General features: G+C 42.1%; 1 protein-coding gene across 3 annotated transcripts in view; it reads right to left on the bottom strand.

The window, feature by feature from the left end:
• Positions 1 to 26,474, bottom strand: part of RAI14 (retinoic acid induced 14) — an 84,743-nt gene extending 58,269 nt beyond the window's left edge. For 2 of the 3 annotated variants that reach the window (XM_038123564.1, XM_038123566.1), the window contains exons 1-2: positions 26,324 to 26,474; positions 15,814 to 15,905 (exon numbers count right to left, since the gene is read on the bottom strand). In XM_038123564.1, the coding sequence (XP_037979492.1) occupies positions 15,814 to 15,849 (36 nt within the window). In that variant the 5' untranslated portion in view covers positions 15,850 to 15,905; positions 26,324 to 26,474. Of the gene's footprint in view, positions 1 to 15,813; positions 15,906 to 26,323 lie in introns of those variants that run through there. The other variant, XM_038123565.1, reaches the window with a different exon arrangement.
• Between the last annotated feature and the right edge of the window lie 633 nt (positions 26,475 to 27,107).

Raw genomic sequence — 27,107 nt, 5'->3', positions numbered from 1 at the left:
TTTCATGAAAAACTGATTATATTGACAAGAATAATACCGTGCTTCCACCGAAGGCTACAGCATGAGCTTAGCCGTTGTGTTTGATCTGTCAAATGCCAAAGAGCAACCTGCACTACCTGCTTCAGTAATCAAGAACAGCCCCAGCAGACACTGTGTGACGCCTGGCAGGCACATGGGGGACCCAGGAGAGAGTGATGGGAGAGAGCTGCCTCTGCACAGAGGTCAGAAAAGGAGCAGAAAAGGCAGACACTGAAGGCCAGAGTGAAAAACCACAGGTACTGTGATAAAGTGGAGGAGTACAAAACAACCATGCAGGGAAGCCACACTTCACTAGTTCTGCTTCTCACAAAGGACCTTGTGAAATCTAAGGAATCTAAGACTGATTCTACCCAATCCCAAGAAAAACTGTAAACACTCTTAAAATGTTTCCTAAGTGGTAAACTTACTTTCTTACAACTTCTGCAGGGTATGTGGTCATAGTTGCAACATTGATCAGGAAGACTTGTTTTGCTCAGAAAGGAGGTTTAAATTGGGGGATCAAGAAGGAAGGTAACAGAGATGACAAATAGAATGTGTTTGGTACTTTTAAACACCAATGGCAGCAACTCCAACCCTCACTTTGCATACAAAAGAAATTAGCTGATTAACTTCCTTAAAAGCATTCTCTGTATTGAGTCATTGAGGAGGGAAAACTGCATGAACACTTCACTGCTTTCCACTACTGGAAATGAGATCCTCTGTCATTCTCATCAGCTGAAATTTCATTCTTCCCAAAAAATTGCTGTGCATGGCAGCCCTGACAAGCTTCCATACTAAAAGACTGATTAAGTAAGAGAACACAAATTAACATCAACTGCTGATTTTCCCCACCGCTGCCTTCTTGTAACAAAGACTAAAGGCATTGTAATTAACTTTCCTCATGAAATGCTACGTTCTAAAGTTGGGCCTAATTAGATGCAATATAATTCTTGCCAGAAACAGATAATGTGCGTCTTTCATCAACTTTGGTGATTGGAATTTATTAATGTTCAGCATGTCTGAGTAGCACAAATCACGTTTTATCCACTGCTCCACAAACAAGCACAGTGTCTCTTTTAAGGTACAATCATCTGCATTTGGTACTTTATAAGTGGGAAATGCGGCTTTCATTTTGGAACAAAACCTCATAAAAGAAGAACCCCTCAAACTGGAAAGGCAAGAAGGGAAGATAAAAATAACAGCACTAAGCATAGCAAGATCCTGGCCCAGTACGAGCTTTCTGTGGTACAGACATACACACAATAAGCTTGCAGGGAACAGCAAAGGGATACGGAAAGAGAGAAGATGGCACAGCTTAGCAGCAATGCTTTTCATTATAGCAGCAACAACAACTAAGATCTGTTGGTAAGCACAATGCCTCCAGGGCAGTGTGAAAAACCCACATAAAGAAATGCCAAAAAGATCCTCAAAGCTACAGGAGGACAATGGAGGCCCCGGCTGATGGTAACGCAATCCCAAGTTGGTGTCTTCTGAAGTTAGCTTAGCTTGAAATACTTTTGAACTCCACCCACTATCAACTGAAGAAAAAACAAGGAACAGAACACGGATGATGATGATTCATGTCAGTGCAAGCTTCTATTTTTCTATTTCAAATAAAAGTCAGACTCCATGTCAATAGACATATTCTCTTTTCCTTTAGTTTTTCTGTTTGTTTTGCTTCCAACCAAGAACTTTTCTCCAGGGCTCAGCAAAGGCAGGCAATCTCAAATGTCTTAACCTTTTTCCCAAAAAGAGAGACTGAAGTGACGTCTCCACCTATGCAGGAAGCAAGTAGTGGTAAAGATCCAGCAAAGGACTCAAGCAGACTTTGCCAGAGTACTCCTGAAGTAGAAAGAAAAATGGTATTCAGTCTTCTCTCTTGGTGTCTTCCCCTACCAAAAGAGCCCAGGAACAAACAGAATGCTGCCCAGAAATGCAGGGTGAGCAAGGGATGTAACACCAGAAGATCTATAATTTTGAGTCATGCCTTACAAACCCAAGGTGCATCAGACATTTGATAAGAACTAATTGCATGGAAAAACAAACTAAGTCTAGTACAAATGTCAGAAAGTCGAAAGAAGATGCTCTAATTACATTATAAGGTCCTGTACCCATGTTTAATAAGCTACAGTACTCAACAACCTTGGTTTTGGTCTCCTGTAGCAGGCACTCAGTCCCAGTTGTAGATTCTTAGCATACTATATGCCTTCTACACAACCATTACTGTTAATTATTGTTATGGGTGATGGATTTCATAACCACAGCTCCTAGTCCTTTTTAATAATTACTGTTGTGCAAATATTTCTGACTTCTGCAAACACTGTTACAAGAGATCACCTAATCCTGGTGGTCAGCAAAGCTGCTGAACCCTGGGAAGCCAAACCACAGTGTCCAGAAGCTACAACTGCATATTCCTAATAGAACAGGAGCTTGAGATGAGTACGTTTAAACTCCTGTTCATGTACCAACCCTACTGGTCAGCTTATCAAGTTTTGTCATACTTTAGACATCCTGGGTTGATATCCAAGTTTGAAAGAGCCCAGGATAATGCCCAATGTGACTACTTAAGGACATTTTAAGATCAGCAGTAGGTTAGTTTTGAAACTTACACTTAATGTGCATGTGTTTGAAATGACTTGTGAAGAGACAAGACTATAAAAAATCCACATCACACACACTCTGTGAAGAAATTTAGTACATTTCTGGTCTAGCCTTGCATTTTCATTGTGGTAGCACTCTGGTAAACATGGTGAATGTTTTCAAGATTTGCCCTATTAACCAACCACCAAATGCAGCCTTAGAATCAGACAGATCAGGTATGGAAAGACCTATGAGCTTTCAGACCAGAAAACAGGTGTTAGGAGAGCCTTCACTGCTTCTGTTCAAAACCTCAGAAAGCAGTGACTTACTCTAGAGCAAGTAAACCTTCCCCACAGAGGAAGGGATTTACCTCATGTATGAATAGCATGAAGCCCAAGTTCATCCTGTGTGCAGATCACTCCACAGAACAAGCTACATCACCCACAGCTCTTTGAAATATCTACTTCCAAAATTGCTTTTCTACAAGTGTTCCTTTGTGTTACTTAACTGGATATTCTAGGTGATAAGCAAAACCAGCGAAGATACAAATGGTCTTTAAATATTTCAGTTAGCGTATGATATAGAAACACTTCAATCTGGATTTGGGTTTTTGATGGGATTTTTTTGTTTTGGTTTGCGTTTTGAGTTTTTTGGGCATAGGGGGTTGATAGTTTGTAAGAGCATGGATTTGGCAATATGTACTTTTCTTTCAAATTTCTATACTTAGACTTGATAATAAAAAAACAAAAGGCTGCTTTGAAGAAAACCTATCTAGAAACAGAAGAATAATAATTCAAGAAATAAAGTCAATAAATGGGGATAGTACTGCATAAATTCGTATGCAAATTCCTGAGGACAGTGGTAATAATTGGAAATTGTGATGAATATTCTTTTAACATTAACAGTGTCAATAAGATTGCACACCCACCATTTCTAACAGATCAGAAATGCACATAGCAAGATCTATGTTTCACCACACTTAGTCTGTATATAGTTGTATTTAGAATCCAAACAGTTTTCTTCTTTAAAATGCAGGCAAAGGAACTTAGGTGATGTAACTTAAGAACACACTGAAACCTGCCCCTATACTCAACCCAGAAAAGCTCACAGCAGCTGAAGCATGCAATGTGAAATAAAGCTGGTTAAGAAAAAACAAGGGAATTGGTTAGGGAATAGGGGCTTCTTGGCATTCCTTTAAACCATTTCCTGTTCACCCTCGTGGAGTGTAATATAACCCTAAAAAAAATATATCTGACCTCACTCCTTTCAGCTGCATTAAAAAGGTTTTAAAAGCAATTTAAATATCAGATTGCACACTCATAAACAACAGAAAAGAAAGAGGTTATACATGTTATTGCCCTCATCTTCCACGAAGACAAGTTGGGGGAGTTTTTCTCAGTTTTGTTTTTTTTTTTTATATTTAATGAGAACTTTTGATTTTCCCTGGGAGACGAGGTCAACAGACTAGGGCACTTCCTGTCTGCAGCAATGTCGTGCGCTTATGCAGACATGAGTCTTCTGACAAACAACTGATTTATTGCAAAGAGGGGGTCATTACAATCGTGGCACATAGCAAGACCACATTCTTTCCTACTTGTTTTGCTTAATCACTAAGGATTACTCAAACATACTTGAAAAGAAGATGCAATTCAGCTGTGTGTGAAAACTGACAATTCATCCAAAGTCACACACACACACTGAAAGCTGGAGGGGACATATTCTAGGTCAGAACATGATCATGCATTGACAAAATCTGTGAGTAATCCTACTACTGAACTACTAAAATGTAAAAGATGTGATCCTGCAAAGCTCTCAGCACCTTGTCACCATAAACGTAGGCCTCAACTTCTCAGAAAGAGGAGGAGACAATTATCAGGGACTTCTACAGCTTCTATATTTAAAGCTACCCCTCTGAATCTTATTGATGGAAACCTCATGCAGTCCTGTTACACACATTTGGGACAAACTCAAGCGCCCTGCAAAGGTCTGATCTCCAGCAGTGTGCAACACTAAATACCAACAGATTTAAATAGGAGGCAGAGTTTGGTTTTTCTTGGTTGCCACAGCCAGCTGACATACCAAAGTCAGAAGAGTCTAGTGAGACCCAAGCTATGTAGAACTCTGAAAGCTGTTAGTCTGGGTACGGTAGAAGCTGCTTGTCTCTCCTTAAAGGGAATTTACACAGTCCACATGTTCCCACAGTATTTGAGCACTGCAGAATTACTATCCTATCCACAAAAATTACCCCATTGAAATATTTTTCCACACCTCTCCCCTATTTTTAAGATGTGAAAGTGGGATAATAAGCCTCTGCACAAGGCTGCAAAAAATCGCATTGAAAGATGAAGGGTTGAGCCTTTTTTCCAATCTCCTGACCTTTCCTGCCTTTACTGCACTGCATTGGCAGGTCTCATGATTTCAACTAGCAGCTTAAATAAATTCCAATGGCAATATTTACAATGTCCATTCCCCCCAACCCCATGAGATTATACTAAGTTTGTTTACAGCCACCATCAGCACATGTACTGCGTACAAAGTTGTTTTTCTTATGTCAAAGGCAAATTGTGTTTGCCTTGTGTACAGAGGTGAAACAATACTACTTTCATAAAACTGAAGATACTGAGCATTGCTAAAGTAATTTACAGGCCAGTGGAAGGTGGGAGGAAGGGAACCAAATATCAGAAAAACTATCAGTGTTTAAAACAGAAATATTAGTTTAAGAAAATTTAAATTCTGCTGCAGCCACAGTTATTAAACCTATGGGAGTTACCCAGGAGACAGGAGAGGAAAATGAGTGGAAGAATTGTTACTGCCAGAGAGCAGGAATATATTTGTCATTAAGTAATATTTATGCACAATTTCTAGATAGCAGGCTTTTTTCTTGCTAGCCTATAGGCAGATACAATCACAGTCACCACTGCAGCAAACAGGTAACTTAGCATTTCAAGAATAAATCATAAAGCAACTTGATCTTCATCTAAAAGTATCAGGATATTTTGCCTTTTGAAGGGGGAGGAAGCAGATTATAAATCTAAATTCCAGGTATGGAAACTCCCTTACATGGAGTTCCAGGGCATAATAATTACATTCTTATGCTAGCAGAAGAAACACACTGAAAATGACAAGTACATGTCAGCTAGAAGTTGATTTGCTAAACTTGCCTTCCTGGTCTCTGAAGAACACTTACTTCATGTTTTTCTATTTTGCATCAGAAACTCTCAAATTGGACTGGGTGTCTCCCTTCAACACTGCAGATACTGTGCATTTTACAGGGTGAAACAGCAGCCATAGGTACTCATTCAAAGACACAGTGAAGGAGAAGAGTCTGGACACAAGCTTCTACGGCCAGCGGAGTGGCCATGCTACCTGAGCTAGCCTAAATTAAAAGAAGAAAATAATAAAGAAACTTTGGTGTTTACCACCTCATATGTAATGACTGAGAAAGCATCACACATAAAAATGACAAAAAAACCATACCATATATTATCCCAAAATCCCAAACAGTTTAACAGAAACCAGTGGCTACCCTTCAACAGAAGAAACTTACCTACAGCCATTTTCCCCACACACTGCTCATGTTTGTCCCACCCCATTAACTATATCACACTTTAGAAAAGAATATAAATTAACATAAATTAATTTTTTTTTCCTTAAATGACCCTCTAAGGAAAGCAAAATTACTCACAAACATAAAAAACCAACAGCCTACATGTGACCTTATGCATCTTACCATCATCTGAGTAAACGGAGATAGCTGCAGTGCATCACCGCTGGAAACTTTCAAGACCTTTTTGCTGTGACATTAATCTGAGCTAATGTTCCTCACAAACACATGGAAACACAACCTTCCTCTTGAGTGCACAACATGGTAAATAACCAGCACAGCAATCCAGCTGAAGCGAGACCTGGCTTGCACACAAGGAGCCTACACTACCAGAAACAAAACCAAAACACACTGAGCAACTCCAAGTTTACAAGCAAACAACATATGCATTAAGAAGTGGTATTCACTACTGGAAAAAAAACTGCTGCCCAACACGAAGCCTAGGGCAGCTCCTTGCTGTGCAGCACTTCACACGCACAGCCCTATTTGCAACATGAGGGCTGCAGGGATGCACACCTGCTCCCTGCTGCATTTATCACACTTTGACACAGGACTGGAGACAGCTGTGAGACAAATCCAGCAAAATTAGACAGCAACAGGCTGCTTGTACCAAGTGAGACAAGAATACAACTGGGTGGTCAAAATGAAATCCACAAGAATCCCATCCTTAGGTATGCTGTTACTGTGCCAGTAACACACTCCAAGACAGTTTGAACTTGTAGTCCTTTCTCAACAATGTAAGGCATAAGCCTGTGGTATACTGCTCAGGTTCCCTTAGCCACAGCAAAGGGATTAAAGAAAAGGGTCCTGCTTCTTCCCCTGATAAGCACACAGAAATAATCAATAATGTGTCATCAACACATGGCCTTTCCCAAAGTCCTGCTCCCTCAACTGGAGATGCACAGCTCTGACGGACTGTCTGGTGGATAACAAATTGGCTGGATGGCCACATCCAGGAAGCAGTCATCAATGTCTGAATGTCCAGATGGGTATCAGTGATGAGTGGTGTCCCTCAGAGGTCTGTACTGGGACCATCACTGCTCAGTGTCTCCATTTGTGACACAGCCAGTGCGATCCAGTGTACTCTCAGCAGTTGACACCATGCCAAGAGGTGTGTTTGACTGATGCCATCCAGAGGGACCTAGACAAGCTCAAGAAGCAGGTCTGTGGGATCCTGATGAGGTTAAGAAGGACAAGTGCTGGTCCTACATGTGGGTCAGGGCAACTCCTGGTACCAGCACAGGCTGGACATGAACAGCCCCAGAGCAGCCCTGCCCAGAAGGGCTTGGGGGTGCTGTGGGTGAGAGGCTGCACATGGCCCAGCCATGGCACTCACAGCCCAGAGAGCCAAATGTGTCCTGGGCTGCATCCAGAGCCCCGTGGGCAGCAGGGGAGGGAGGGGATTCTGCTCCTCTGCTCTGCTGAGACCCACCTGGAGCGCTGCATCCAGCCCTGGGCTCCCAGCACGGGAGGGACAGGGACCTGCTGGAGGTCAAAGGACTGCAGCACCTTTCCTTTGAGGACAAGCTGAGAGAGATGGGGTTGCTGAGCCTGGAGAAGAGAAGGCTCCAGAATAGTTTACTGTTGCCTTTTTATACTTTAAGGCAGATAGTAAAGAACAATGGAGAATGACTTTTTCTCCAGACCTGTGGCAACAAGACAAAGGATAATGGTTTTAAACTAAAAGAGGGTAGATTGAAACTAGATGTAGTGGGTTTCCATTGCTCCTCTTAAACAGAATCACATCATGAGGTAAGCAATCATCCCCCACAGAAAGAAAAAGCTGGAGGACAAGAACAAAAACTCAACCTCCTCTAGACCCCAGAAATAAGCCACTGTTGGATAACCTGCCAATCTCAGCATCTTCAACATCCAAGTGTATTTAATGCTACATTGAGGGGAAATCCATCCCTCACTGGAGCCAGCCAGTGCATCCATGGAGCCAGCATTTTGGTTTTCATTCTTGATTCAATGCTCTTTCAAGCAGACTGAAGTCTTTCTTCTGACTTCAAAGGCCTCTGTTTCAGGCTCTGGATAACCAGACAGGTTACCCAAGTTGGCAAGATTCCTAAGAAGTTTCCACCACACACAGCAAAGAAGCAAAGATGAAAGAGGAGAGGTATGCACCCATGAACTGAGCCACACAGGTATGTCAGGCACATATATACACATCGACAACCACATCATTTGCAAAGTTATTAAAATACCTTTGTTTCTACCATTGCAATCAAGTCAATGCAAGTGTTCTGTGTATTTCATCTGAGACACTCACATGCAGCACATCTGGGGAATGAGAGTCCTCAGACAGCTATACAGGAGTAAATTTAGCCAATTTCAGACTATGTTTTGCTAATTATACTATGCCACTTCTCAAAATCCAAACAGTAGAAAGTAGCACTAGTGTCATTTGGAATAAGAGCACTACTTAAAGAGTTTTCTGCCTCAAAATACTTCAAGGTAAATATGGAGTCCACATAGCAACCTAAATACTGGAAGAGAAAGTACCTGCAGTAACAATAAATGTGGATATAAACTGTGAGTCTAAGAAATTAGGACATCCTGAAGCTGTAGTTAAAACACATTCCACTGTGATGGCTTTTGCCAGCTCAATGTTAACAGTACTTTTAAAAGCTTAAGGCTGCAGCTTTGTCCAGATGATTTAGGTCTTGAAATAGGCAAAATAGCTCATTAAACAGGTTTTCAGATATCAGAACAACTATACAAGTCCAGACTTCCCATTTCCTGGGAAGAATGGCCACTGACATAGTGATTCTACTCTATGCTTTAGCTTCACAGATATTCAGAGCATGTATGAGACGTATATTCAGCACACCTCAAATATGACAATGTGCAAGGAAGCAAAAAAGGGTTGACATGTCCCTAATGCTGGTATTTTCCTGGACTACGCACAATCAGAACAGCTTCTTGAAGAATAGCACTAGAATGTATTGCTGGAAAGGTATTTAATAGACCTCTTTCAGTCTGACTCAGTCCTTAACATTTGTTGTCTGCTTCTATCATTCACAGTCTACCAAAATATAAGCACAGAAATAAAAGGATCAAATTTCCACTAAAATAAAGTATATGGGTGCTATATTCACTAGATAATATTACAGCAGATACTCACAGCAAACTGTCTTCACTAACAACAAAAGAAAAGACAAAAGCCTTCAAACACAAAGATTTGGCCATTCCCTAAAATCCTCTCCTTCACATGAGTTTTAACAGACAACTTCATATCAGATCAGGCACGAGCAGTGCCAAAAAGGAAGAGGGGATATAGTGTACCACAGTAAGGACACACAGACTGCTCATTTATAATTTTAAAATTTATTTTACTTTACATTTAAATCTTACTAAAGATAAACAAATAAACAAAAGAATTACAAATGCTTTTTTTCCAACTCTTCCAAAGTTTGAAGGCCTTTGAACTTTTGTGCTCTCTTTAAAATGACACAAAAGAAATGTTTCTACACAAAAAGATTCCTCTCTTGTTACCAAGAGATTCAAAAATACTAGTTTTCTCCAGTTTGTATATGCCAATTTGTCTTTCTTCTTCCTACTCACTCCCATTTCATAATCCTGTTTAAGGAAATAACCATGTGTTTATTCAAAGTAAACTTAGGTTTGTCTACTGTAATTCTAAACACCACAGCACAGTTCTCATTTAACCAATTCCCTCTCCTTTCTGTCCCAAACGTTTGGAGATGCTGCAGGTGGTTTGCAGAATATCTGCAAATTATTTATCCTTAAACATTTCTTTTCCATCCAGAGACAGATGATCAACAGGCAACCCACAGCAGTCCAGTTGCATCTTCTACCAGAACAGTTACCAAAACAGTAACTCTGACCCTTCAACTGTCCCTCCTTTCTTCTCCCTTTCAGACTTTCTTGCATATCTTCTGTTTTCCCATACCCTTATTTGTCAGTCTTTGCTTGTGTTCTCCATTCCTTTTTCTTTTCACCATTAAAAGAGATGCTACATAACTTTTGGGCTGATACTGGCCCCTTCACAGAGGGCTCCTGCACACCAGAATTACAGTTCACCTGAATAAAATAATGTTATATGTACTCTGAGGACATTCCTATGGTGAATAATAAAGAAAATACACTACCATATGGCAAGAGGTTCACCCTGAACTGACTGGAACCAGCAGCAGGTCTTACTCTAATACACTCAGAACATTTTAAATTTCTTTCCTGGACAAAGTAGAGCAAGCTACTAGAGCAAAGTAGAGCAGAATGTGCTCAGAACTGGAGGCATGAAGCCAAACAGCAGAACATGGGGTGGAAGGTAAAACTCTTGACTCCTAACAGAGGGAAGGAGAATCAGGAACCACCCATTTCAAGAGGGAAAGAAGGTTCAATTTTTTTCCATTCCCAGGAAGAACTGGTTGAAGGCAATTTGTATGCTCCAGAGATCAACCCTCCATCACATGGTGTATAGTGGAATCAATGATTATCACTGAAGAACAGTAAACTGAGCAAAAGCTACAGTCATGATGATGTGCTTCAGGCTTGATTCAATCCAACACACAATAAAAGCAGGATACTGAAATAAAAGCAAGCCTCAGTAGTTTGTTTTCTAAATAATTGCGTACAATGGTCAAACAATACCACCATTTCACACTTTTTGCCAGAGAGAACTTGGTATGTTGTGATTTTTTTGTCACAATTACCCTGAAAGAAAGTATGTACGTACAAAGCTGATACTGCAAATTTGAATCCCATGCTCCCTTTTAGGTTAATTGTAGCTTTCAGTGGACAGAGCAATTTAAGGGCTGTTTGCTGGAGATCCTGCTTTATTACTTTCAAGTTGCCCCACCCAAGTTTTGTTCTCCCACACATGCAGCCCAGAACACACAAGAACACAGATTTTAATTGAATGTATCCCAGCAATCTTTCCATTCCAAACCCCCAAGTAGGTCGGCTTTTATACTTTAAAAACTGCTAAATATAAACTCACTACTTCAAACATTTGGCATTAAAAAGAAATGCCAAGACTTAATTAGCAAAGTGTCTAGATTAAGACTGAGATTTTACACTACAACATACCTAAGTGCTTCATCATTTTGAGATTTATGGAACAATGACTACAGCAAAGGCCAAAAAGCAGAAATTTTCATTAGAACTGCAAAGTTCTCAACACCCATGTAATAGTACAACATATGGGCATTTCCAGAAATACCAGAAGACAAAGCTGGTAAGTAGCATTGGGGAATCCCAGCCTGTCTTAGCTCTGCTCCTGACTTTAGGTATCTTCTCTGGTGAACTGCACAGTCAATTTTATATGTTAAAAGACATTCTAGTGTTTTAATTATTTTAATTATTATTATTGTGGGTATTTGGAAACAAATCCCAATTCTAATCTCCTTGTCCATTTGACAAGATAGCAATTAGAAGAAAACCAGTCTCTATCAAATTGCAGTACGTGCCTTTCAGATGATCTTCAATACTTACAGAAAAGGGTCCCAAAGCTTTTCAGTTTTTGCCTACAGGCTTAAGACAGTGAAAACAATTCCAAACATCAGAGCCTTCACACAATATGCCTTTTCTAGAGTAACCAAGAACATGGTTAAAAGCCAGTCTACCTGAACAAACCACTTACGCACTTCCATCATCCTATTATCAAGAGCTAGATACTTAAATATGTGTAGGTGCCTGAAAATGTTGACAAGCACCTTGTCATATTTAAGAATCAGGCAAAACGTGTTTAGACAGGCTTAATCTTCACACTTTTGAAAATCCACTTTTCCACTGTTTAAGATTCTGGGCACTTTTGAAGTCAGGCCACAAACTGACTAGTTACTATAGAAAACACTACAATCTCAAATATTAGGGGGCCTAATAAGACATCAGTAGGTATATTTTTAATAGTATTTTTTCAAAATCTGTTTTTCTAAGCAGAAACTATGAAGAACTTCTGTCTTACTGGGCAGAGACATTCATTCTCCACTATGTGACTAAACTATGGACTGTGTATAAACAAATTCAGGTCTGAAGTGATAGTTCCTGGTATTACTATAGCAACTTTTTCAAGTGTTGCATGTGATAGCCGCTAGCAACAATTAAAATGGCCTTTAAGGCAGTCAGCTTTTATGTGTTTAATGGTAGGTTTTCAGTTTGATAATGAGAAGCAAGAGATGAAGAGAGTAGAGAAAATACAGCTTCTGAGACAGAAGAGAGCCGTATTTGTCTTGCTGCTTGGTCAAGACACAACTGCGGTTTCTGTTGTCTACACATTCTTTAAGTGTGCACAACCACTGCTTAGCTTCCAGTCTTGGCATTTGGTTCCATCCCGGCACCCTGTTCAGATTCCCAGTCTACAAGCATCCTCCTGTGTCTCCACATCATGCTTTGACAATAGTCATTTGTGACAGAGCAATAAATCTCATTCCTTCTCTCCAAACACACGTGTTCACATGGCAACAGACACCCCCAGGAAGGATTTCACAGTGATTAAGTGTGTCAAGGACAAAAGATTCTCCAGTTAATGAGGCTGGCTTCACACACAGTAAATCAGGTGAAATACAGGGATACAGCAAAAGCATGAAGTGAGGAGTCTCCCTTCGTCTAGGAGTCATACTGTCATCTCTCAGCTGTGGACTATATCAATCCTGCTAAATATTTAAATTAGCAGCCTTATTTACTTGTGTATTCCTTCAACTCCTTTGCTGGCATGCCCACCATTGTGCTTTTTGTGCCAGCATTCTCAGGGTGTGATCTGACAATGGAACTAAACCAAGCAACAACTGGAGAAAGGGATGTCCTGCACTTCCTCCTACTTCCACCATTCCTCCCAAGGCTGACCCTACAGTAACACAGAGCAGAGAGTTGCCCATCTGACACTCACCCCACAAAGTATTTTTCCATCACTTTTTGTCCTTGACCTGGCTTACTGCAGGGTCAGATACCCTCAAAATGAGAAGAGCAGATGTGGAAAAAGAGGGAGCAGGGTCATTTCTTTTACAAGCATCAAGACTGGCATCATTTGAGCACCAAAGCAATGCCTTCCGGCAGGGACACCAAGAAATATATTTGAATATCAGCAGTTATACTAATTTTTAATTCAGCCATTTCAGGAAAGCCTAGAGAGCTTCAATACATCAGTGAAATTTCCTTTGTGGTCTTCATTCCAGTACAGAGTTTTATGTAATCAGCCCTACTGTGGAGAAGTGTTTGCAATTCCTGTTTCTCATGCACATCTTGAAGACTTACCTCCTACTCTTCCCACTCCTCATTTTTTAATGCTAACAATGAGATTACAGACAAGAGTACTCTTCCTTACCCTAAGACATCTTCAGTTCTAAAATACAATACATTAAAGATTTCTTTTAGAGAGCAATGAGAAAAATACTCAGTCCACCCCTTCTGACTTTACCCTCATCCCCAATCCAAGAGCAGTTACCACATCTTATAAACTGAGACAAAATACAACCAACTAATTCCCATTAAAAAACCATCCTTTTTCTCCCCCTCAAAAAACTGTAGCTAGGAGCAGCTTCTGGAAACTGAAGAGAATTTTCCTTGCTTATCTTGCACAAAATATAGGACAGCTCCTGTTGGTTGCCTTGAATTATGCCCCTAAGGCTTGGCTTCAAAACAGAGGAAAGCAGACTGTCATGGATTTAGACTGTTGTGCTCTTAGAGATGCATATCTAAATTTTAGGTATCTGAAAAATCCTTTGCGGTCAACCTTGTCTCCAGCCAGTAGACAGCAGTAGTATCAAAACAGCAATTATGTTCAGACTGCCCTTGATTTTGGGGAGAGGCGTACACAAGTTATCAGGGCTAGATAAATGAGGAGTAAGTGAACCAGTGCAATTTATGACAGTGGCTGAACTCCTACAGCAAGGTCTGGTTACATCACACGTGTCACTTAGCCTTCGCTCTAGAGCAGCAGCCCAGCCAAGCAGCATAAAAGTGTGGATGAAGTCATCCTAACATAGGGGCACACCTAACTTCCAAGTGTGTTCATGTATTAGCCAGCAGACCGCTCTCATTACCCAGCAGATGCCTATTAAAAGTTTTAGTGGTGTGGGTGAACTCAAAATAGCAATTGCTGCTGCTCATTGCAACAGGAGCAACAAAGTCTGACCACAGAACTCTAGCTCTAAACTGAAAGACAAGTTCAGTGAGATGGGACACCAGAGACTTCTGATATTATTTTTATCTGTTGTGAAGTGGCACAAGACACTGTGCCACTGGCTGATTCAATATAGTGACCAGCAAAATCAAATACTGCCTAAGTAGTGAAAAGTGTTTCCTCTCCACCCAAAATTAGAATATTTCTGGAATATTCTAGATATTCTAGAAAGCAAAGGTTGGTTTACATATTTAGCTTGCTTATAAAGGCAGTCTTTTAAGAAATAACTCTTGCTAAACTGAAGGAGGGAAGCATCCACCAGTGCTGCTGCAAGGACACCAATTCAGCAGCTGCACCAAATGCTAACCCACATCTCAAAATTCTTTCTGAGCAGTAGCCAGCACATCTGCAGGTCACACCACAACAGTAACTCTACCTTCTTCTGCTACTGATGTGCACTACAGGCTGGCTAAAGACACATTATTCTAATGGTGTGCTGTGAGACCATCTTCACATCAAAATACCCACTGAGTGCACTGTGTAACTTTACTCCTGAACATCAAAACTTCTTAAGACACTCCATTTTCACACCTAAGCATCTTCATCCAACATGGCTGCCCCAGGACTCCATGCAAATCTGGCAATGGCAAACAATACATCACATCTTTCAAAAGGGCACAAAAAATAGGATGAAGAATGAAACACTACATTCTCCACAGATCACGAAGATTTGTTACAAATTCCACATGATATCTGGAAAGTCAATTAAACACCAACTCACCTATTTCACAGACTTCTAACTAGAGACACAAAAACCTGGGATGAGTAACAGGACAAGAACAGGACTATACTACAGCAGTCCCACTGCTCCAAGGGAATATTGCTTACTATACACATCAAAGTTTGGGTATCCATCAATACTTCTACAACAAGCAAGATTATGTGCAGCCTAATGTCTCTCTAAATGCTGTTCTGGAGATTCTCCTGAGAACCTCCACATTTATGTCTTCCTTCCCCACTGCTCAAGCCTCATATCCACCCCTCCTGTCACACTAGAACTGATAAACCACAGCTGCCCTAATTGCTCAGCTGGTTCCTGTATTCTTGCTGACAAAGAAACACTGCCACAGACTGGGGAGACATTATGTTAAGTGCTCAAACACCACACTGATAAGAACGGTATTAGGCTTAGACAGAAATATGATTGGGTAGCAAAGTCCATATGAGGCTTAATGCTAAACCTGGAACAAAGTTCCAATCTGGGCACCAGCACAATCTAACAGAAGCTCTGCAGACCTCACAGACATGTATGATTCAGCTATGGGGACCAAGGTAGTAAAATACTGTTAATTTGCATAACAGATAATGTCTCTACAAATAGAAACAGCCTACTCCATACTGTACTCAGCTGTTGCCTTTGTGCTTTCTTCTCTGTAATTCATTAACCTACAAGCTTATCAAGGTGGGAGTGAAGAACTTGTTTCCAGCATGAAAACCAGCAGTCAAACATAGCAGAAGTACTTACATCACTCTTCCTGAACTTTGCTTTTAAGCTCTTCATGCTGATCACATTCAACCTTCCAAACCTTGGAGGAGCTTTTTATTCTTCTTCAATATCTAAACAAAAGAGAAAGAAAGTAAGATTTCAACTTGATACCATTCAGTTCACTGGCAGGCAAGTCACAATTGAATTTGCATACCCATATCAGTCTTTGGGGATTTAGCCCTCAAGCTCTAAAAAAGATTAACAGCCACTTAAGGGAACCTTTCTAACTGTTTCTCTAAACTTAGAAGTAAGCCTAAATCTGACCACTGAACAACAGAACAAATGTTCACCAAAACCTAAGGTATATATCACCTTATATTAACTACATCTCCACATAATTAGATCAGCAACACGTTCATACATGAGCTGATTCCTCTGACCACTGTCTATTTTAATATTATCACCAGGACAGCCATTTGTAATAATGGATTATGCAAAATCATAATTAAGCATGCAAAGTCATTCATTAAAACGCCACCATCCTACCACCATGGGTCTGCACTGGGTAGCAGAAGTAGCACCATTATTCTATGCACAAGTACAACCACTAACCAAACTCTAAATTGTACTTCAACCTTGCAGGACACATACTAGGATAGCTCAACACAACACAGCAGACAGAATCGCCTGAGCAGGACAGAGGTTATTGCTGGAAGAATTGTTTTGGATTCTTCCCCATAAGGGGAGGAACTGTATGTGGGTTTTTAAGAGCCATAGCTGCTTGAAACTTGGCAGTGCATTATCACAGTCGTGTTCCCCCTTCCTCCCTTCCACATGAAGGAAAGCAGCAGTTGAACAAACATACACAACTAACCAACAGACAAGCTGCAAACTCTCACAGAGGAAAGTGGGTGTCTAGAGCAAAGTTTCCTACAGAAAGCTTCAATGCTACCACACGTGGCCAATCCAACATAATGGTGAAAGCACATTAAAGCAGCAATGTGCTTCGTCCTACAACACAGCAGAAAATCGTAATGAGAGAGCAACATCTGGATTGGCAAATGCACCTAGATAAAAATGTTCCACATTTCTAGTTTTACAGTACGCTTACTGAAATAGTTGCTTTCATCTACAAGTTTTAGCTGCTATACACATTTTTTCTGAAGGAATAGTTTAAAGTTAAGGATGTTCAGCTGTATAAACTTCCTCTCTCCACCCTAGAAAAAAAAGTAGAAAAAGTTTTACAAGTCTAGTCAGATAAATAAATAACTGAAATAGGGACTGAAGTATAAATTCAAATAGGTCATGCAGGGTCACTGTGTTTCACATCACTCTTCAGAAACAGTAGATTACAGTTTGATAACCAAAGTGAGATTCAGCTGTTTCATAAAAGTACATCTCATTATTAAAGGCAAGTTGCTATGTTCTACATGATGACTCTATCATGAGTTTTAAAAATCCAACTACACAGCACTGTTAGTAGAATATATATGCATATGAATGCTTCCACAAAATACAGCCCTAACTACCATTCAGGAATAGCAATCAGTGCTAAGTAAACATGTTATTTAGTTCAACCCCATATTTATCTGACAGCAATTTAAGACAAACTCAAAACTCAAGTACATTTCTTAAACAAAAAAAAACCCAAACAAACAAAAAATTCCATACATTAAATACACACAAACACATTTCCCACAGGCTACACCTTTCCAGTAGGTAGCAGTAGGTAATCTGGATGGGCTAAGTTGTTTAAAAAACATTAAATTGAATTAAATTACTGTAAGTCTAATTAAGCAGTCATTTTCAAGCCATGTCAGATCCCTGACTGCGTCCAGGTATATGAACAAGGGCTTTCATCCAAAATTCTTGCTTTTAATCACAAGGAGAATGGGTTTGTGGCATTTTGTTTAATTCTTTAGCAGGCAAAAATAAAAAAGGAAAATAGATTTTGCAGAACCTTTTCACTGCCTGACCTAGGTGAAAATTTCTTAGCTTTTGCCTGGGTGGAAAGGAGCATTTGTAAAATAGTAAAAAAAACCAAAACCAAAACCAAACAAAAAACCCAAAAAAAACCCCAAAAAATAAAACCAAAAAAAAAAACCAACCAAAAAACCTGAACAATTAAAAAGAAGAAATTATTTCAGACTGCTCTGAGAGAAGCAAACCACTTTGTTTCTGCTACACCTACCCAAACTTTTGAGAAAGTTTTTAAATTATAGCTGTTATAACCTGCCCTGGAAAGGAGCCTGAACCTCAGCAAGAGCCCAATAATCTCCTAAATTACCATCTAGTAACATCAAGGATGATGAGGACTGCAAATGCTAGGGTACAGACAAGACAAATTCCATCACACACTTGGCTTTCTTTACATACCACACCAGCAAAAAAAACCCAAATCAAACCAAACCAAACAACCCCCAAATTTTATTAAAAAAAAAAAAAAAAAACAATGTAAAGAAACTTTAAAGATGTGAAACATTATACAATATCCCTCAAAACCCAAAACTTAACAGGACTTCATATTTTGTAACTCAAATATACTTTGACTAGAAAAAGTAAACTGCTTAATTGGACTGGTTAATGAAGTATAAATAAATCCCGTGCACAGGGAATTGAAAACAAGAAATCTTTCCTCACATACAGATTGCCAAAGAATTGTCTGCTGTAGGCTGTCTTTCCCCTTCCCACTCCCTCAGCATTTTTGGCTCCTATGGACAAAAGATTTATTATAGCTCCCAAGGAAGACAAAGTGCTCAACTACAAGGCTGTGGGAGAGATGAAAACTCCTTGTTAGGTACACAGAGCAGCTGCAAAGCTGGACTCTCTTCTCTGAGGAAACTGTAGGAGAGTCTAATGAACAAGTTTTGCAAGCACACCTAATACATTACTCTCCCGCCTGTGAGAAAGGAAAAGCACATTTTGTACGCTGAATGTGAAACTCCAATCCTCAGCATAATTTAAAAAAGCATGCTCAAGCACACAAAAACAGCATTCCCAAGCTTAGTGTGCTTTTCACATCTGTATTTTTTCCATGCAATGTAGTTAAACAGAGACATTAAGATTACAGTTTGTGCATCATAATGCCCATAATCCTTCAACTGTAGAGATAAAAATTCATGAAGTGGTGAGGGCTGCCTTTTCTTGTCGCTGTTTAAAGGAGAAAGTCCCCTCTCAAAGGGTGCAATTATTGGAATTGATGCAAAAGGAGGTCAGCATTCTGATTCGGTGGAGCTTTATGACAACTGTTCATTTGCCAGAGGGGGGATAAAGGAAGCGCCACTAAAATTACTCTCCTGTTTTACAAGATAGGAAGTGACTACCAGAAATTCATCAGGGAGCATCAAGACACTTCAAAACAATATTTCTGCAATGAATCACAGGTATTTACAAGAAGCAATCTCTACTAATAGTGGCATTTCTCTGCTTTCAGAATGAATGTGGTAATAAATACTGAGGGCTGTCATTTCATAGCTGCAGCAAGTTAGCAGCAGAAAAGTGCTTAACTCCAGGGATTCTCGACAGCTAATGCTGGTCACGTGCTTTTAACCATTAGCTTCAAAATTAAATATCTAGTCCTCTATCTCATCTTCCTTTACCTTAATGTCAAGAAACAGCCCTCAGGAATACAAGCCACAAAAAACATCTTTAGGTAGGTGGTAAACCTATCTAGCTAGAACAAGAGACATTGAAGTGGTGGCAATCTTTGGCCTCAATAACTTCATTGCATCTGTGTTTTAATACACAATACAATACTTAGGTTTAAACGTAGGAAACAGATTAGGATAATCTTCCCCGCTGATTTATAGTGAGATTTGTGCAAACCACAGTAAACAACAATACTGACATTTTTTTCCCCTTTCATTAAATTGCATTAAAATCAGAGCAAGGCCTTTCAAACAATGTTACAATTAACTCCTTGAGGGGGCCAAAATCCAGTGATGCAACAAGGAAAAGACTTAGTTTCCCTAAGCAAGACTGGAAGTTTACAGTAAAACCTTATATTATGCACAGTGTTCATGCTAATGAGTCACTCCTCACTGATAAGTGCTGAATTCAATTAATTTAGGTCTCAAAAATCTTATACCTCTTTCAGAACACCCTGAGAAGCCTCCATCTCACACAGAGCTCTTTCACAGTAAAGCATGACTAATGTTTCAACTAATTTCCCCTTCCCCTCCCAAAAACACTCCAAAAAACTTGAAAGGTTACAGGAAACATTTACAGACTCTAGGCAAGATCTGGCAACACACGTGGAGGTGTGGGGGAAATGAAAAGAGAGTCTGGACTGTGGAAGAGTTCTCCTGCTGCTACACACTTACATCCTCCTTTGTGTGACTACACCTACTCTCACAGGGAAAATAAGGGGCCCCAGAAGCATATTCACCCTCTGGATGATCACTTTCTAAACCACAAGCCCAGCTCTGACCCAGAAGCACAGCCTAGCAGCAGCCAGCACTGCAAAGCAGCCAGAGGCATCAACACTAATGCATCCCTTCTGCTGACCACCTTCAGTATCCAGCTTCACGTCCCTCAGCTTCCCTGACCTACACAACACCAAGAATGGGCTCCAACCCAAGCTGCTCTTTAACATGGCCAAAGTCACAGTACTGCCTGGAGGCATTAGCCATTGCTCAGCCTCTTTGGCTGCTCCCACATAAATGCAACAAGCCCACTCTGTCCTAAAAAACAATAATCCACCCAACAGTCCACCTCCCCTGACTACTTCCTATTTCCATCCAGCTGAGCATATTCTTCCATTTCTCAGGCCAAATCAGAGAAGCATGTATGATGCGACCAAAAGCTACAGGAACATTTCCCTGCTCTTTATCAGCACAACTCAGTTTTTCCATCTTGAGTAACCCACCCTGCTATCATAGGAAAAGTTAAATGAGACAGAATTTTATAAACTCAGTGTTACCTATAAAGACAAATAATTCTTGGCTTGGTTAATCTACTATTACTTACTAACGAAAATGCACTGAAAAATGCACTGAGAAGCCCAAGCACTACACAAGAGTGGGAGTGATTTATATACAGTTAATCCCACTCTAAACAGAATCCAACATCAGAGACAGCAAGAGCCTTGGGTAACCTAGAGCATTCCCTCTATCTGCTCACAAATCACTGGCAAGGATGTGCTGAACTGTACAAATTTAAGCATCTGAGTCCAGAAGTTAGAGCGCCATAGATGATGCAACACTAACAAATCTACAGCTATTGCTCCTCTCTCCAGGACACTTTGTACCAACTCTTTATTCTTACACTTCCTTTGATATTCAGAATTTGCAAATGTTGAATTTTCTTTTAATGGATTCAGCTGAAGCAGTACCAGCCTCTGAGGATGTCATACAGACAATAAAAACCCAGGTAAGATGGTCAGTCTGGGGATCCATGCAGTTTGTTTAAACAGTGTATTCAAACGCAGCTCTAGACAGCCAGAAGAAAGCTAGCACCAACAAGGCATTAAACACAACGAACAGGAGCAGGTTAGAGAAAAATCAAAATGTGACATTGCCCTGGTTTGTTTACTTGGCATATTAGACAGGACTCTGGGCAAAATTCTAACTTAAGTCCAGGCAATTTGTTGTTCACTCCTTACACATTATTTTATTCCAGTGCCACTCCCGTTCTTTTGTCTAGAAGTGTCTATCAACATCCAGGCACAACAAGAGACAAGACTTGTTGCATGAACTGGGACATACTGATGCTCCTTCTCTGCCTCCAATTTTCCTGTCTCTAAAAGAAATGCATGCATACACCCTTGCACAGCCCTTAATTTTGAGACCATCTTCTTTAGTTTGATCATACATAAGATATGGTGCAGTCCTGAAGACTTTTTTACATTCAATATTCAGCTCAACTGGATGAGATTGGAAATAAAGAATCTAGGTACAATAACCAATAGAGAAAAATGCCTTAGAGTCCCACTTCTGAAATGTCAGTTCTTAAATGAGAAACTTACATGGATGACAACAGCTAGTATTTGTTTATACTTCCTTCCTAGTATTCGTTATCAACCATTCAACTTCAGAATCACCAAACACAACCAACTGTACAGTTGCAACATTAAATCTATGAAGAGATATATCCATGACTTTATGGATTAATATTCTGAAACATCCTAAGGTAGAGCAGTCACCTATTAGGGGTGAAATTAGAAAGACAAGATTATCAAAGCAATTTACCTAAGACACTTGACAAGCCCCATTCTCATAAACACCTTGGAAGGGTACCCTACTGGAACCTGCTTTAATGTAGAAATACTTTCAGAGACTGTGCAGATAAGACAGCTCCCCTTTTCAGCTACAAAGTCCTTGGGTAAATACTTCAGCTGATGAAAACTGAGCATCTTTTTTTAATATTATTCAAAAATTTACATTTTCATGGTTTCCAGTCTTCAATAAAAAGCACTAAAAATCCAGATCTTTTCAATTCTGGAAGACTCTCAGTGCTATAAACTAGCAGGATCTCAGCAAGATTAACACCTACATTTGGTAAATGATATTTGTGGAGTGGTATCTATGCTGCCATTCAGTGAGATGGACAGGCTAGAAAGCTGGGCAGAGAGGAACCTCACAAAGTTAATAAAAGCAAGTGTGGGGTGCTGCAGCTCAGGGACCAGCACACATTAGGGGTTAGCCTGCTGAAATCCAGCTCTGTCCAGAAGGACCTGGAGTCCTGGTGGACAAGTTAAAAGTGAGCCAGCAGTACGTCCTTGTGGCCAAGAATTCCAATTGTATTTTGGAGTGCTTTGGGAATAGTGTGGACAGCACACTGAAGGAGGTTCTTCTGCTCTGCTGATGCCATATCTGGAGTGCTGTGTCCAACTCCAGGCTCCCCAGCTCAAGAAAGGCAAGGAACTTCTGCAGAGGGTCCAGTGGACAGACACACGTGGTTAGGGAACTGGAGCATCTCTCTCACGAGGATAGGCTGAGAAAGCTCAGTTTGTTGGGACTGGAGGAGAGACGGTTGAGAGGGGATCTTATCAATGCTTACAAATATTTTAAAGATGTATGTCAGGAGAATGGGGTCAGACACTTTTCAGGCATGCCTGGTGACTGGACAAGGGGCAACAAGCATAAAGAGAAACACATGAAATTCCATCTGGATATGAGGAAGAACTTTTTTTTATTTTGAGGGTGACAGCACTGGAACAGGCTGCCCTGAGAGGTTGTGGAATCTCCTTTTCTGGAAATATTTAAAACCTTCCTGATCATGATCTTGTGCAACCTGCTCTGGCTGAAGCTGCTTTGGCAGGAGGGTTGGATTAGATGATCACCAGAAGTTCCTTCAAATCTCAGCCATTTTGTGATCTTAATGATAATGAAGTGATTTTTTTTCTGATTATATTCAGGTTTTTGAAATTCATATTCAATACCAGCAGCACTAGGTGCTGTATAAATATTGAAGAAGAAGATACAGTGTTTAAGATATTTCTCCCAGCCTTCACAGACTTAGGAATCTTCACATATCCCTCAGAGTTAACATGCTGGTGTCTCAGGCAAGTAGTTGTAAACAAAGTCCTCAGAAGTACTCAAGAATGAAAACTCTGAAGAGATAATTCAGGGTGTTCCAAAGTGCCTTTGGGAAGTCAGACATCTGCAAGAACTAACAGTAGCTCCCTGCCTCTCAAAAGTTATGAGAAAAGAAATGGAACATGCTCACCTCCTTGAAGTTACAGAGTCACAGGCAGACCAGCTCACAAATTCTTTTCGTGTTGTAATGACTGAATAAATTTGGCTTTCTCTCTCCTCTACCAACAGATTCATGTGGGAGGAGGAAAAAAAAATAAGACTCATCTCGTTTTACAGTATTTTCAGTACTGGCAATGGCTTCCAGGCAGAAAACCAAAAGAAGACTATGACAGCTTTAGAAAATGTACATAAGTTACTACAGCATTCATCTAAAATGCAAGTTCTTCCTGCAGAAGAAGGACTTATCAAGACCTAAAACTTCCCAGGAAAATTCATGAACTGTGAGGCTCCCCCTAAGATGTGACTACCCCAAGTTCAGCACACAGACCATCACCATCACCTCCAAGTGTTACTGGCCATCTTGTTCAGGACCTCAACACAAGGGAAGGATGCATTCTTTTACTGCTGTGTGCTTCCACTCCTCTAGTCCTTGGCAAGTACCTGGACTGTCAGCTAGTCCAAAGTGCCAGGGAGAGCTTCAGCTGCTCCCAGAGCTCAGCAGACTGGCATGTCTCTGGCAGCTGGACAGTGACAAGCTCTGCTTTAACGTATTACCAGAATTATACTTGTTTGCATTACTTCCCCTGAACCTAAAAGCCCATGATCAGATGACTCTAAATACAAGGAGCAGCCAGGATTGACAACTCTGAAAGTAAAGCCCAAGCTACCTCAAACACAGAGCTATCACCTGCATGCATCCACAGGCACTTAGCAGCCCCAAAAAATGCTGGCAAGCGGGAAGGCTTCTCAGACATGCAAGAGGTACACACACAGCAGAAGCCAGCTGCTCAAATCTATAACTCCAGAAGATGCTATGGATTGCTGTGCTTCTACCCTGGAATTTTTAATGCTCTACTATGTCTGCTATTAAGCAAGGCACTAAAGCTTTGAATTTGTTCTAGTTTCCCTTGGGTTTTTTCTCTATATTTATTTCAAGCACTATCCTTGTGCAAAAAGAACTAGACCACAATCAGCTCCCAAAAGGAATGTGATTAGGGTATTGTTGCAGCAGGATTTAGAAATTACCAACATCTTACAAAAGAACCAGCTTTCATGTTTCTCCAATCACAGCTTCTCCCTCAAAAAAGGCACGAAGTCATCAGAGAGGGGGAGAAGGAAAACTGAACATACAGAAAGAAAAAAAAAGGAAGATATGAGGCAAGCAAGTGATCAAATGCTTACATCACTTCATGAGATGAGCAGCCTCCCATCTAGTCTCTTCTTCACTTGATGTTATCCATCTATCCCTTGTTTCAGGGAAATAGAGGGGAGGAGGTAGCATTTTATTGCTTTGCTAGCAGATGCACTCTTGGAAGGGGGAAAGAACAGCAGAGGGCCAATATTTTTAGACTGGAAGGATGGGTGTCTGCTACTGCACAGTGACTTACTGGCACTGAACTTGGCTTCAAATCAAGGGAACCCTGAGCTCATATGATGTGCTGTTCTACTCAAAATGCTCTTTCACTCTGGTTTCATACGGCTGTTATGCAATTCATCTATTAGTAAATACAATTTCATTGACAGCTCTCCGTAAGTGTCCTGCGACAAGAGCCAAGCAGGTCATTGACAGATATTTACTAAATCTAGTTACTCCTACTTAATCCTGGACACCAGAAAACCTTTCTAACATGATGTATGTGTAATTTTTGGCATTTGATCTATTTTTTTTTTAATGACACAGCTAATCTACATCCTGCTAGGGTAGAGGAGAAGGAAAGAAAAACGAAAAAAGAGACTTCAGCTTCTACACAAGTAGCAGCAGACTAAGTGTTTTGTATCAGTGCTGGAGTAAGCACATTCATACTTATAGAAGAAAACGGGAGAATTCGTTAGAGATCCTGCAACGCTGTTAAAGCGTACTCTTTTCACAAGGGGAAAGTTAAGAATGTCACAAGTGGCAACAGCAGACTGAAGAAGGCTTGTGCCGCCAAACGCTGTGCAAGAGGAAGATAAATCTTCCGCATGCCCTGTGAGAAGTTAGAAGCACAGGTTCCCGATTAAACTCGATGCTATTCCTAAAGCAGACTACTTAATCTCTTTTTTTTAACAGCAACAGAAAATCTGGATCTTTTACGCCTGCGCTGCCATAGGAAGGCGCAGCCCCCTGCGCGCTCGCGGGGTCCGGGGATCCGCGGCCGGCAGCGGGGCGAGGGGACCGGCGGAGCCCGGCAGGACCCTGCCGTCCACGGGCTCCCTCCAAACGCCCGGGGAGAGCACCGGCACAGCCGGGGCCACCCTTCTGGTCGGAGGGAAGACTCTGAGGGTCTCCCCGGGGGAGGAGTCCATCCCCATCAGGGTGCCCCGGGACCGGCAGAGCCGCTGCCGGGGCTCAGCCGGACGCTCTCTACCAGGGACCCCCGACCAAGGGCGGCTCGGGCGGCTCCGCTCGGGGCCGAGGGACCCGCGGAGCCCCCTCTGCGGGCGGGCAGGGTGCGGGGCAGCGAACCGGCGGCGCCGTCCCTCACCCCCGCGGGCAGCTGTCACTGCCCGCCACGCATCTTGAGAACAAAACAAAACAAAACACAGCAAAAAAACCCATAAACTATAGACTAAATGAAAATAAACAGTCAAGCGGCAGCGACTCACGGGCTGCGTCTCCCCGCTGCTCCCCGCTCCCCCACTCCGGGCAAACGGGGCGCTCCGGCAGCACCCGGCGAGGAGAAGGGAGAAGTTCCCTCCCGCTGCGCCCCTCAGAGGTTTCGCCGCCCGGGCTCCACCGGGGCAGCGCCCGGAGCCCCCCGCGCCGGGCGGCGGAGGCGGGAGCAGGTGGGCGCTGCACACAAAGCCCCATTCACGGCGCCCGCCGCCGAGCGCGCACGGAGCCGCGCCCGCCACCCGCGCCGCGCCCTCACCTCATGGAGCGCCCGCGTCCCGCTACGCCGGCGCGGCTGTGCCGGGAGCCGCGCACCGAGCGATCCGCGGCGCTGCCGAAGGGCGGAGCGGCGGCGCCGAGCGCCCCGGGACACTCGGGGGCGGGATGGGGCGGGAGGGCGGCGTGACACGGCGGCCACGTGACGGCGGGGGCTGAGGGCCGCGGCGAGGGGGCTCGGCCCCGCCCCCGCTCCGGAGCGGCTGCCGAGGGGAGGGGAAGGCAGGGCGGGGCGGCGGTGGGGTCGCTGAGAGGAGACCACCCTGCTGGCTCGGGGCCGGGCGTGTGTCTCTGAAGCGGTGCGGGAAGCCGCGGAGTCACTGAATATGCCGAGTTCGAAGGGCCCCACAAGGATGGATCGATCATCAGAGTCCAGCTCGTGGTCCTGCACCGGACAAGCCAAGAGTCACACCAGGTCTGAGAGCATTGTCCAAACACTTCTTGAGCTCTGTCAGGCTTGGAGCTGTGACCACAGCCTTGGGGAGCCTGTTCCAGTGCCCAGTCGCCCTCTGGTTTTTCTGATATCCGACCCAGACCTTCCCTGACACAACTTCAGGTCCTTTCCTCAGACCTTGTCACTGTCACCCCGGACAAGCGATCAGTGTCTGCTGCTTCTCTTCCCCTCCTGAGGAAGTTGTAACTGCAGTGAGGTCTCCCCTCAGTCTCCCGGAGGCTGAAGGCGGATACCAGTCCACTGCCATCTTTGGACGCTTTAGGATCTCTTTAGGATAAAGCTGGGGACAGGGGCCAGGGGCCAAACCTATGTC

Source organism: Motacilla alba, chromosome Z, assembly GCF_015832195.1.
Source record: "Motacilla alba alba isolate MOTALB_02 chromosome Z, Motacilla_alba_V1.0_pri, whole genome shotgun sequence".
Taxonomy (NCBI): Eukaryota; Metazoa; Chordata; class Aves; order Passeriformes; family Motacillidae; genus Motacilla; species Motacilla alba.
This window is presented reverse-complemented; position numbering and strand designations above follow the sequence as displayed.